Below are 13,777 nucleotides of genomic sequence, written 5' to 3' on the forward strand. Positions count from 1 at the left end.
TATGACAGCAAAATCTCGTCTGATCCATCCTGCAGTGGGTTTCCGGTAGTTGCTGAATTTTTATCTGGCATTCATTATCCCTCGCACTGGAGCTCTGTCAGGCTGGCTAAAAGTTGCCAAGTTTGGTAATAAAAACTTCCCCAATGTTTTGGATTATTATGACTTTTCCCAGTGCTCCAGGCTATCCTAGTTCTGAAATATACCCTTGGTCAGCTAATGGCATTGATCTCTGGGCTTCTTTTATCAGTAGGTCTGATAGTAAAAAAAAATAGGACGACTTAATCCGTTACCACAGTTCCTGGCCTTGAGAGAAGAGAATTGCCTCAGTCGATTTTATACATGCAAGCTTTTAACTGTGTGGGAAAAAGTGCAGTGCCATAGTTTTCCTTCCGTTCTCCTATTAATCCCATTCACGGCGAGCCTCTTCTCTCTTGCCTCTCTCAGGTCTATTGCATGCTAATTGGAATCCATCCAGCATACTGTAGGTTAGACTCGCCAAACCTTCCATTCCTTCTGTGATGGAATGCACCCTTGTATTCACATCCAAAACACTACTGTAATTATCTTTGTACAAGGCACACCTTTGGAGGTATCATTTGAAATCTCATAACATATCATGGTAAAATGCTTGTGGAAACATTATGTGTGAAGTTGTTAACATAAGCTGACATCATGTCTAACATGTGTTTCCCAGATAAGTTTGGGAAGTGGCTACACCAATTTTTCTAAGACAAAGAGCAAGCTGATGCCCCAGCCAGGTGTCCACAAAGCTGATGGGTCATCATCTGTCAAGTGGCCATTGTTTGGCAAGAAAGAGGGGCAGGGACAAAGAGATCTACATCTTCGCAAAGAAACAGCATGAGATCTCTTTGCTCCACCAGCCCGTCTCTTGGTTCTCAGTTGGAAATGCTTTTCAGAGAGGGACTGACACTATAAAAAGGAGGGGCAAACACCCCAAGAGACCCCCTCCTCTCTCTCCCTGTCCATCTCACTCTTTGCACCTGAGAAGACAAAAGAAGCAGCCATTGGACTCTGGAGGAGGGGTCCTGACCTGAAGAGTTTGGTCAGTTATACTGTTGGAAGCATATGGTGAGAAATTTTGTTTTAAATCTAATATAGTTTGTCAGGCACTAGAACGAGTTTTATCTTTATTTTTCTTGTAACCATTTCTGACTCCTGTACCTCATTGCTTGTACTCCCTTAAAATCTCTCTCTTTGTAGTTAATAAACTTGTTTTGTTGTTTTATCTAATCCAGTGTGTTTAAGCTAAAGTGTCTGGATAACTCCATTTAGGGTGGCAAGTTGTGTGTATATTATTCTCTTAAAGAAATAATGGACTTAATATATTTGGACTGTCCAGGAGAGGGCTGGGCAGTATAAGGCATAATTTCTGGGGGGGGGGGAATCCAGAACTGGGAGTGTGTTGGGGCGCCCTGCTGTATAACGAAGGCTGGTGAGAGTCAGGGTGTGACTGGCAGGCTGCAGTTACACAAACACATTTGGGAGGGACCTGCATGCTAGCAGGCTGTTTGTGAGCAGTCCAGATTGGAAGCTACAACAGTAAGGCATTGCAAGGCACCCCAGGTTGCATGGCAAGGGTGACCTAGCCCCCGACTGGTTTGGATTGCACTCTGGTATGTCACACCTTCCCACTAGCCCTGTCTGTGGAGACAAAAAAAAATAGGTATGTCACTTTCTCCTTTTCCAGCTGCCAGCACTGTAAGCCCAACCTGCTGTGTGGAAATCAAGCTGTGCTCCTCCCCCATCATTCCTCATCCCCAGTGATAATGATTCAGCACGTAGCTGACAATTGTCGATACTACACAAGACATCATCGGCTCCAGCTCCCTCTTTCACAGCTTGACTAGCTGTGCAGTGCTGACTATAATAACAAGTTGCTTTTGTCAGTAACTGAAGCAGATGTGATTCAGAGGCATCTAAGGAATAGCTCTGTGCAGTACAAAAGGCCTGTTTTGGAATCAGCTGTCTGAATGTATAGTGGAATAACCTTTCTTAGTTCCATATCTGCCCTAACCTCCTCCTACACACCTTACCACTTCCTCTGCTCAATCCAAGCTTCCCTGCTGGCAGCTCCAGACTCTGCCTTCTTCCACACTGCCCCTTCTCCCAAAAGCCTCACAATAGATCTTCTACACTAAGTCCTCTTCCCTGTCTGAAAAAGAAACAAAACCTTCTAACTCCCCATCTTCTCTGCGAAGTGTTGTGGTTAGAAAGGCCAATCTCACATCCCATGCTGTCTATGTTCTGTATTAGTTTTGCTCATTTAAACTGTAAGGTCTTTGGGGCAGACACCTGTTTATTACCTGTCACAGATCGTGCCTCAATTAAACCATGCTGAATATTTCTGATCCTATACTAGTGATAACTGAATGCATCTCAAGTCAGATTTTAAAACAAGTCCTTTGTCGGTTATATTCTGCTAATCCATAAATAAAACAAGGAGAAAAGATGTTAATTTTGTTGTTGTTACTATTATTATTATTATTTTATTTATTAATTATAGTCCAGTAGTGCCTAGAAGCCAGGGCCTGTTCTGCTAGGCACTGTACAAACATATATCAGAAAGACAGTTTTTAGCTTTTGAACAGCTATGGTTTGCTCTGAGTTTTATGAGACCTCCCATTAAGAGCGCTTCTTTGCCTGTGCCCCGCTACCTATCCTGAACGGGCCTGTCATTCTCCTTTGATGCCACACCCATGGTCAAAGTTTCTATTGAGAAGAACAGGTGCACTGCAGTTAAAGAAATTCATTCCAGACTGAGCTGATCTAAACTACTTTAGCTGTGTTCTCAAGGTTAGTGATGCTCCCACAGCACTAATGAATTAATGAACTAACTAATTAATGAAATGACTTCCATGTAATGCACTACATTTCATCTATTAATATCCAACACATTCAGTATTAACGACTGCACCTAGAGGATCGGACTCTTAAAGTCATGTATTTTAGTCTATTTCTTCTTGCTGTCCATTGGCTCTAAAGCATCCAACAGCAACAAAAAAAAAAAAATGCCACAAGAGGCTACACCCCAGGGCCTGCAAAGTACAAACCCTACAAAGTAACAACAGCCATGACACAATGCAGGAATGCTCAGCAATAGTCAGGATTTAACTACAAACTGGAGTCATCTAAGGACTCCAGTAATTTTCTGTACCAGAAAACAACCTTGCAGAAGGACTGCTCTCAAACATTTAAATGTTTAATTAAAATTTAAAAAAAAAAACTTTTGCTAAGTTACAGCTGCAACATTTTAAATATTAACGGAGTTCTATTTATAAAGTATCTGGCACTTCTTTCTCAACGAGGGCCAGATTCATTGGTACAAGCCAGCCCTGGCTTGCAATGAGTGTTTTAAGGGATGTGAGGGCAAAGGAGAGTGGATGAGATGAACAGACAATCCTGTTGGCAAGGAAAACCATGTTCACATTGCAAATGTAACCTGTAACTGCTACTAAACGAAAAGTATGTGTGGCTGTTATGTTTATAAATTCAGCAATGTCTGTGTGACCCTAGGATGAAAAGACATGAAAAGACATGCACATGCATCATTGGAAGATTAGGTCCATAATCCATCAGTCTTGGGTACCAAGTCTAGATTCTCCTGCATAATCCACCATTGTAGGCATATGTTTGATTTTGGTTATGTATGTGATTTGGGCATCTAACTCCCTTAGGCTTTCTCTTCACTGACACAAAGATGTTTTTTTAGATCAAGGTAACTAACGTGATAGTTATCTTGTTGTACAAAGTGGAGACAAGGCACTTGTAGTGTTTACTGCGAGGTTACTAGCCGAGATCTGCCCTATGTCCCCCTCCCATGGCTGACCTCACCTAATTTATCTTGTGGGAAACACTACAAGTGCCTTGTCTCTACTGTGTTTTTGCAGCAGGATAACTGCACACCTTATTGTCAATGAAGACATAGCCTCAAGCTCTCCTGAAAATCCCAGCCTATTTGTATAGCAGTCTTCCTCTGACCGATTTCTCTACCCATCTTAACTATTTGATCATCTCTAATATATGTCATTTTGGGTAACCTGCTTACTCAGCTCTCAAGAGTTATCATTACCCCATGAGATCCTTCTGTAAAAATCACCCAGGTTGCTCTTCTCCCTGCAAAGGGGTTGTCAGAAGCACAATCTGTGATTTAATTTCTGACAAGGCTTCTAAGGAGATCCTGCTCTTAGGTGGTGGTATCTTAAGATTCAGACAGGGTTCGCTGGCTCATTGTGAGGTATATGCTATTTCTCATGTAACTCCTATAGTATTTTTTATGCTTCTGAGGCAGTTTTTCCCCAAAGATTTTAGAGGAATGGTGAGATTTTTCCAAAGCTATCAGTGCACGTGGGGAGTGTTGTGCCCGTACAGTGTAATTAACATTGCTTGTCTCCTTATGTTGCAGCATATAGCCAAAGAGCTCCAGGACCTGCTTCAGTGGCTAATGGGAGTGCCAGCTGGTTTAAAAATGAACCGGGCGTTGGACCAGGTGTTGGGCCGGTTCTTCCTTTATCACATTCACCTGTGGATTAGTAAGTGCAGTTGTTTAACCTTTCATCTTTCCTTCTCACTTCTCCCTCCCTAGTGTCTAAGATTGTCCTAGTGATGTATAACGAATCAAAATTTGTATTGCAAGGACATACTGGTCTCTGAATCTTTCTGGTCTGGGAACGTGAGCCAAATTTGGATTCATGGAATCCACACAGGGAAATGTTATGAATTATACCTGATAGGACATGCACACAACTGCTGCGAATTATACCTGATAGGACACGCGCAGTATCTAAGGAACACTCCTCCTGGTGCATGATGTGCTTGCTTTTAGACAATGGTGGGCCCCAAACCAAAATGGAGTCACATGTGCTAACTTTTCCTTAACAGAAACAATGCAAATAAGTACAGTGCTCAGCTAGTTACTTTGCAGAAAGTAAGAGACATAGTGGAGCTAATTTATTTGGTAACAGTGATGGTCGGTGTCCAGGAGTAGGTCCAGGTTCCCCTGTAAACTTTATCTACCCTACAAAGGGTAGTGCAACAGTGTGGTGGTAGGGAAATTTTATTTGGGGGTTGAAGTACAGGACCTGTCCTGTAACTGACTTCAGTTTAGTTTACAGCACTTCTAACTGCATTCTTCCCCCCAATTTGAAACAGAATCTCACTGGTCATAGGGATACCTTTTATGTTGGAAAATAGCCACGTTGGACACAGAATCCTTAGTAACTGTGACTGTCTGTCTGTTAATGAATGAAGCAGAGCTCTGGTTTTCCAAGGTTTCACCCTACCTTGATGATGATCAGAGAAGCTTCATGCCACTAAAAATGTTGCACAGACCATTTTCACAACAACTCCTTTGTGATGGTTTCTGTTGGAGTAGGAAATTTTGGTGAAAATGTATCAGTAATTGATTAGTATGTTCCTGAGAAATTTACCCCAGAGGATAAAGGAATAACAAGATGATCTTGTCTGGACAGCCTGAGCAGGTTTTTATGTGTCTCACTAAGACACACGTGGGCTGAGAGGATTGGGAAGGAAATGGGTGGTATTTGCCAGTCATTGTAGATGTAAGATGGCAGTCTAAGAGAATTTGCTATTTTTACTTTCATATGATCTTGATTCTGATCTCTGCAACAACATTCTGTGAGGGTGGGGGAGAGAGAAGCTGAGGCCATCAAGTGTTTTATTTGAGGCTCTGGAGAACAAATAAATACCCTTTGTACAGTGTTACTCTTCCAACTTCCACCAGGCTATATCCACCTGATGTCTCCATTCATTGAGATGATCCTCTGGTATGTTGGCCTGTCAGCCTGTCTGGGCCTGACTGTAGCGCTTTCCATCCTCTCTGACATCATTGCACTCCTGACCTTCCATATCTACTGCTTCTATGTCTATGGAGCCAGGTGGGTGTATTTGACCTGTTTGTTTCTCAAGTATATCTAGTCCAAAAATCATATTGGGCCTAGTTGATCCCTGGTGTGACCCCATTGATTTAACAGGGGTAAAGCAGAAATTAGTTTGGCCAGTTATGTCCAAATGATTGAGTCTCAGCATTGAGCTGTACAAGCATCCCAAGTGTCTTAAATATAAGTGTCTTCTCCCCTTCAACAGTGGCGGTTAGAAAAGTAAAACTATGCTTAGGAGTGGAATGAGAGAGATCAGTTTGCCCAGGCGTCCTAGATTTGAGGGGATAACTTGTGTTTAAGGCTGCTCCAGAAGTGACTTCTCCGGGCCCTAGGGTTGCCAACCCTCCAGGATTGTCCCGGAGTCTCCAGGAATTAAAGATTATGTCATGTCATGAAACCTCCAGAAATACATTCAATCAAAACTGGCACCCCTACCTCTCCCTTGCTTCAGAGGATTGCATCCATATGGAGTAACCTGTCTGGATTTTCAACTGCAACACTCAGATTGCCCGATTTGTGGTTAAATTGCTGCTGTATTACCCCCTATGCCCCACTAGAGGGCCATGTGCACTTTACGGTCACAGGGAAATGGGTACAAACTGGGAAGGCCAAGGATATGTGTGTAAATGGCTGATGCTCATTCTGCCTTTTGTGTCACATTCTGTACTAGGTATGTCAGAGCTATTCTTGCAATAAGAATTCAAAACAAAATACGTTGGGTTTATGATCTACATTAACATGGGGGCATCCTTTAAATCACAAACTGTGATAGAGAATAGCAGCTTTATAGAGGAGACAAAATAGCGGAGGGAGTAAATAGGGGAAGCTACTGCCTAATAAGTATAGAGACCGCATTTTCCCAGCAGGGCGGTGGGGAGGTTAGAGGTACAGTACATTGAGTAGAGCAGAAGGAATTTCAGAGGAGTCTGCCCAGGCAAAGTTCATACGTAATTCTGGGAATGGTTAGAGGTAGAGAGACGTCTAATTTAAGAATCTTACTGTTACAATTAGAGAGCTTAGGACTAATAGCAATATTGCCTCGTAGGAAACGCATCCACAGAGCTCTTTTACTTGAAGTCTCTCCTTCTGGCTGTAGAGAGTGCATGAAGGGCTCTGTTCCTCTTAGGGAGGGGACAGGGTGGGCAGGGGCGAAAAAGGCAGAAGCTCTGTCCATGCCAAGCACTTCTGTCTTGTGGGCTTTGGCGTGCCAGTCTGCAGGGTTCATGTATCCTTGTTAGAAGTATAGCTACACAAGACACTTCCTCGTGAGGCCTGCATCAAGCTAACTCAGCTGTTGAGAATGACCTGTGGTGGGGAGGGAGAACCAGGCTGTGAGCTCAAAATACCCAAATAATAAAATTACCACAAAATCCTGGAAATTGAGCAACTGGGAGGAAAACTTCTGCAGCAAATGAATGCTGTTTAAGTGGCAAATTCACTGGCCGAGGAAATACGGAGTTCTTGGGGGTCTGTTTCCAAGGTAGCCACATGGTGAATAAATGACACCAGGAATACATATACAGATTGACACAGAAGGTATGGCAATATCAGACAGGTAGGTCATTGACACTTGACATTAGGTCATTGATTGCTTGGGACTGGGCATGTGCAGTATTAGTAAAAGGAATGAGAAAAGTGTGCACCAATCAGAGGAATTTGGTGCACAAAGGTTGAGTTGCACCAAGGTGCACAAAGGTCTTGGGAGCACTGTAGCCTATGGATTACTGTGCTGTTCTGAGCTTTACCAGCTCATTAGTAGCATTATACTAGTCTCTTCATGCTTTATGCTCCTTTCAGCTGTTTTCCTTTGTTTTATAAGATTTCCCCATTTCCACAATAGTGGTTTAGTGTTTTAACTGACTATATATTTTAATTGCACTCACAAAACTATGCTAAAAGAACAGTAGGTTTGCAAAGTCAAGTACTCCAAAGTTAGGAAATGCCAGAAATAAGGTTGTCTGTGGAACCCTTGTGCATATGCATTAGGATAAACTCTTTACATAGGAATTATTATTAATGATCAATTATTATCTCTTATATAGTGCTTTTCATCAGCAGATATCAGTAGATTGCATTTCGTAATCTTTAATGTATCTATTCTCACAACATCCCTGTGGGGTATGGAACTAGAATTATCTCCATTGTACAGATGGGAACTGAGGCACAGGAAAGCTAAGGGTCTCGCCCAATGTCACCCAGGAAGTCTGTGGCAGAGCAGGAAATTGAACCCAGGTCTCCCAAGTCCTAGGCCAGTGTGCTAACCACTATTTTTCCCTGTCTCATTCAGTGCGCAGGCTGGACACTGCTCACTGAACGAGCAGCTATTCAATATTTTGTTTTATCTCTTTGGTCAGTGTGTTTTGTCTCCTTGAATTTGTGTGACTTCATTAGATTCACATCCTGCCCCTGCTGAACTGAGAGTGTGTGTGTATAGCAATGGCAGTTGCTTTGTGGTATAGGTGGGGATCTCTTGGTTCTAATTTGTGGTGATTCTCCCCTTTGCACAGGCTCTACTGCCTGAAGATCTATGGCTTGTCATCTCTCTGGCGCCTGTTCCGCGGGAAGAAGTGGAATGTCCTGAGACAGCGGGTGGATTCCTGCTCCTATGACTTGGATCAGGTAGTGGCAGAGCATCAAGGAGGTGCTGTGATAACTCTAGCCACAAAGTCCTGCAGCATGACCTGATCTTGCCTCATTTAATATTGGGATACAGACCACCAACTGCTCAATTATATCCAAAATGAGTACAGCTCTTGGCAAGTTTTCTACATGGCTCCTCAAGCAAATTCTTGGCTACATCTGCTGTACCCCAAATCCATTCCTCCCCATATTCAAGGGAACTGATCCTGTGAGGTGCTGAGCAGTCGTAGCAATGTCAGTGAGAATTGCAGATGCTCACCACCTCTCAGGGTAAGGGTAGAGGAGTGGATGTGTGGGAGGGAGACAATTTAAATAATTATAGTGGTGCCCAGCAGTGTTGCCATAGTAACATGCTTCTTAATGTTTCTATTAAAAGACCCTATTTAATTCACGTTGGGTTGGAGCTTGGCCCACACATTTTCACCAGCATGTAGAAAAAAATTTTCTGGAATATTGTAAATCTGCTTTTTAAACTCTAAAATGCCACAGAAACAACATGAAAGTTGGTCAGAGCCAGGCTTCTCTGGCCTGATTTTAAAAGAATAATTTAAATGGCCCTGAATAAAAAAGCTGCTTGGCACACTATTTTATATTTTCACTTACCTTGAGCTTGAGAATTCCAGGTACAATAATAAACACACTGAGAGAGCGGCTAGCCTCATTACAGCTTCCAATCTTGCGTTTGTAATCTCTGTTAAAGTGCTATTTGGTAGCTTCCAGGACCAGTGTATCTCAGTGAATTGCAACAGATAATCTTAAGCCTCTTATACAAAACTAGAGGAGCTACTTTTTCCTCTTTTCCCCAGTGACAGGAAAATAAGAACATCAGGGTCAGAAAGGCTGTGTGCGCTACAGCAGGGTTCTAGCTCATTGTATATTGATGATAATGGATTTGGCGCTAAGAGCCTCATCCTGCTGACATTGAAGCCAGTGGGAGTTTTGTCATTGGCTTCTGTGGGAACAGACTTTCAAAGCACAGACGTGAAAAGACTTTCTGAGATGCTAATACATGATGATTTTGCTAAGTAAAGGTGGGGGATGAGAGAGGAGCCTTTATTTGAAAAAAAAACCCAGCTGTAAACTAGAAGTTGGCTAGGAGTGAGTTATAGTGTATTTCTGGTTATGTACTTAAATCCATGATGTGGATCTGCCTCTGGGGAAGGACCCTCTGGATACTATACTGAAGAAATAGAATCATAGAATATCAGGGTTGGAAGGGACCTCAGGAGGTCATCTAGTCCAACCCCCCACTCAAAGCAGGACCAATCCCCAATTAAATGATCCCACCCAGGGCTTTGTCAAGCCTGACCTTAAAAACTTCTAAGGAAGGAGATTCTACCACCTCCCTAAGTAACGCATTCCAGTGTTTCACCACCCTCCTAGTGAAAAAGTTTTTCTTAATATCCAACCTAAACCTCCCCCACTGCAACTTGAGACCATTACTCCTTGTCCTGTCCTCTTCTACCACTGAGAATAGTCTAGAACCATCCTCTCTGGAACCACCTCTCAGGTAGTTGAAAGCAGCTATCAAATCCCCCCTCATTCTTCTCTTCTGCAGACTAAACAATCCCCGTTCCCTCAGCCTCTCCTCATAAGTCATGTGTTCCAGACCCCTAATCATTTTTGTTGCCCTTCGCTGGACTCTCTCCAATTTATCCACATCCTTCTTGTAGTGTGGGGCCCAAAACTGGACACAGTACTCCAGATGAGGCCTCACCAATGTCGAATAGAGGGGACGATCACGTCCCTCGATCTGCTCGCTATGCTCCTACTTATACATCCCAAAATGCCGTTGGCCTTCTTGGCAACAAGGGCACACTGCTGACTCATATCCAGCTTCTCGTCCACTGTCACCCCTAGGTCCTTTTCCGCCGAACTGCTGCCTAGCCATTCGGTCCCTAGTCTGTAGCTGTGCATTGGGTTCTTCCATCCTAAGTGCAGGACCCTGCACTTATCCTTATTGAACCTCATCAGATTTCTTTTGGCCCAATCCTCCAATTTGTCTAGGTCCCTCTGTGCCCTATCCCTACCCTCCAGCGTATCTACCACTCCTCCCAGTTTAGTATCATTCGCAAATTTGCTGAGAGTGCAATCCACACCATCCTCCAGATCATTTATGAAGATATTGAACAAAACCGGCCCCAGGACCGACCCCTAGGGCACTCCACTTGACACCGGCTGCCAACTAGACATGGAGCCATTGATCACTACCCGTTGAGCCCGACAATCTAGCCAACTTTCTACCCACCTTATAGTGCATTCATCAAGCCCATACTTCTTTAACTTGCTGACAAGAATACTGTGGGAGACCGTGTCAAAAGCTTTGCTAAAGTCAAGATACAATACATCCACTGCTTTCCCTTCATCCACAGAACCAGTAATCTCATCATAGAAGGCGATTAGATTAGTCAGGCGTGACCTTCCCTTGATGAATCCATGCTGACTGTTCCTGATCACTTTCCTCTCATGTAAGTACTTCAGGATTGATTCTTTGAGGACCTGCTCCATGATTTTTCCGGGGACTGAGGTGAGGCTGACTGGCCTGTAGTTCCCAGGATCCTCCTCCTTCCCTTTTTTAAAGATTGGCACTACATTAGCCTTTTTCCAGTCATCCGGGACTTCCCCCGTTCGCCACGAGTTTTCAAAGATAATGGCCAATGGCTCTGCAATCACAGCCGCCAATTCCTTTAGCACTCTCGGATGCAACTCGTCCGGCCCCATGGACTTGTGCACGTCCAGCTTTTCTAAATAGTCCCTAACCACCTCTTTCTCCACAGAGGGCTGGCCATCTATTCCCCATGTTGTGATGCCCAGCGCAGCAGTCTGAGAGCTGACCTTGTTAGTGAAGACAGAGGCAAAAAAAGCATTGAGTACATTAGCTTTTTCCACATCCTCTGTCACTAGGTTGCCTCCCTCATTCATTAAGGGGCCCACACTTTCCTTGGCTTTCTTCTTGTTGCCAACATACCTGAAGAAACCCTTCTTGTTACTCTTGACATCTCTCGCTAGCTGCAGCTCCAGGTGCGATTTGGCCCTCCTGATTTCATTCCTACATGCCCGAGCGATATTTTTATACTCTTCCCTGGTCATATGTCCAACCTTCCACTTCTTGTAAGCTTCTTTTTTATGTTTAAGATCCGCTAGGATTTCACCGTTAAGCCAAGCTGGTCGCGTGCCATATTTACTGTTCTTTCGACACATCGGGATGGTTTGTCTTTGTAACCTCAACCGGGATTCCTTGAAATACAGCCAGCTCTCCTGGACTCCTTTCCCCTTCATGTTAGTCCCCCAGGGGATCCTACCCATCCGTTCCCTGAGGGAGTCGAAGTCTGCTTTCCTGAAGTCCAGGGTCCGTATCCTGCTGCTTACCTTTCTTCCCTGTGTCAGGATCCTGAACTCAACCAACTCATGGTCACTGCCTCCCAGATTCCCATCCACTTTTGCTTCCCCTACAAATTCTTCCCGGTTTGTGAGCAGCAGGTCAAGAAAAGCTCCCCCCCTAGTTGGCTCCTCTAGAACTTGCACCAGGAAATTGTCCCCTACGCTTTCCAAAAGCTTCCTGGATTGTCTATGCACCGCTGTATTGCTCTCCCAGCAGATATCAGGAAAATTAAAGTCACCCATGAGAACCAGGGCGTGCGATCTAGTAGCTTCTGCAAGCTGCCGGAAGAAAGCCTCATCCACCTCATCCCCCTGGTCCGGTGGTCTATAGCAGACTCCCACCACTACATCACTCTTGTTGCTCACACTTCTAAACTTAATCCAGAGACACTCAGGTTTTTCTGCAGTTTCGTACTGGAGCTCTGAGCAGTCATACTGCTCCCTTACATACAGTGCTACTCCCCTACCTTTTCTGCCCTGCCTGTCCTTCCTGAACGTGATGATGCATTATTATCCTGTATCCTCTCTGTTATGGAAAATGTAATCTAAAGCTAAAGAGTCAGTTTGGAGCTATGTTGATATATGCCAGGCATTTATTGGAGGCAAGATCACTGGAAGTATTCCGAGTAATTAAGTATTATTCACCAACAAGATGGGCTCAGAAGCAATGGCGTGGGGAGAGGGGTATTGAGAATCTTCCATATGCCCACAGTCTAACCACTTAATACTATCTAAATTTCTTGTGCCAGTACTCAACTAACAATAGTTTATTGTGTCTTTTTTCCCCAGTTATTCATTGGCACTTTGTTATTTACAATCCTGCTGTTTCTTCTGCCCACAACTGCACTGTATTACTTGGTGTTTACCCTGGTAAGATTCAACCCTTAGAGATGGTCATATCTCATCTACGTATGTGAGTGAAGTATAAAAAAGATTCCTAGTCATTTTCCCCCATCCCCATACAAATATATTCCTATGACTGTCCCAGGAAGGGTTCTTGCCCACAGGCAATGTGGACCAAGCAGATGGAATTCAGGATACACACTTGTGTTTCTCTGAAGGGAATTCCCAGAAAATTAAAGTCATCAGGACAAACTGCTCCACTGTCTTTCCCTGGAGCCATATTTAATCTTTCCCTGCCATTTACTGGGGTGGCTGCACCTCTGGTTTGACCCAGAACTTTTCCATCTGGAAATTAACCTTTTCCATTAAAATCTACTTGGCAAGACTTTTGCGGGGAGGGAATCGGACTCTTTGTCCAATCTGACCAGTCCGATTTGAGACATGGATGCACATTTTTCCGCTAAGAGCTGGAACCTTCACATAATTTTAGCCTCTCTTTTGAAAGGGAGAAGGCTAAAAATAGTACAGGACTCAAATGAGTTTGAGAGAAAAAATGATTGATAGTATGACAAAAGGAGGTGCTCAAATCAGCGACAGTGAGGGGTTGTGTGAGGATACTAAGCAGGGAACTCATTTCTAACTGGCGTGCTCCTGCTTAAATGCTCTATAAAGGGATTCTTCAGTCACCAGCAAGCTATTTCTAGAGACAAGGGTTTGCACCTATTTGCCAGCAGCTTTTAGACAGAGCGAGGGATGCTATTGAAAACAGAAGCCTGAACTCCCCACATCAGCCTTTGATATGCTGGCCCATTATCTGAAAGTAGAGCATACCACATGTTTTTGCCACTGGCACCAAGGTTACTGTTATAGACTTAAGGCAAGATTCTTAAGGAGCCTGACTCTGACAGGGTGGGTGCTTAGCACTTTCTGAAAATCTGACCCCTTGAAGATGCCTTGTGGTGAGCATCCACAACTTGAAGCCCCCCAAATCGCTA

General features: G+C 43.8%; 1 protein-coding gene across 3 annotated transcripts in view; it reads left to right on the top strand.

Moving 5' to 3' along the window:
- Positions 1-13,777, top strand: part of PIGQ (phosphatidylinositol glycan anchor biosynthesis class Q) — a 44,587-nt gene that overhangs the window by 19,834 nt on the left and 10,976 nt on the right. For all 3 annotated transcript variants that reach the window (XM_084641147.1, XM_084641146.1, XM_084641145.1), the window contains 4 exons: positions 4,424-4,550; positions 5,762-5,915; positions 8,426-8,537; positions 12,729-12,809. In XM_084641147.1, coding sequence (XP_084497273.1) covers positions 4,424-4,550; positions 5,762-5,915; positions 8,426-8,537; positions 12,729-12,809 — 474 coding nt within the window. The remainder of the gene's footprint in view (positions 1-4,423; positions 4,551-5,761; positions 5,916-8,425; positions 8,538-12,728; positions 12,810-13,777) is intronic.

The sequence above is a fragment of the Lepidochelys olivacea genome (genome assembly GCF_965140295.1).
Source record: "Lepidochelys olivacea isolate rLepOli2 genome assembly, chromosome: 10".
NCBI classification, from domain to species: Eukaryota; Metazoa; Chordata; order Testudines; family Cheloniidae; genus Lepidochelys; species Lepidochelys olivacea.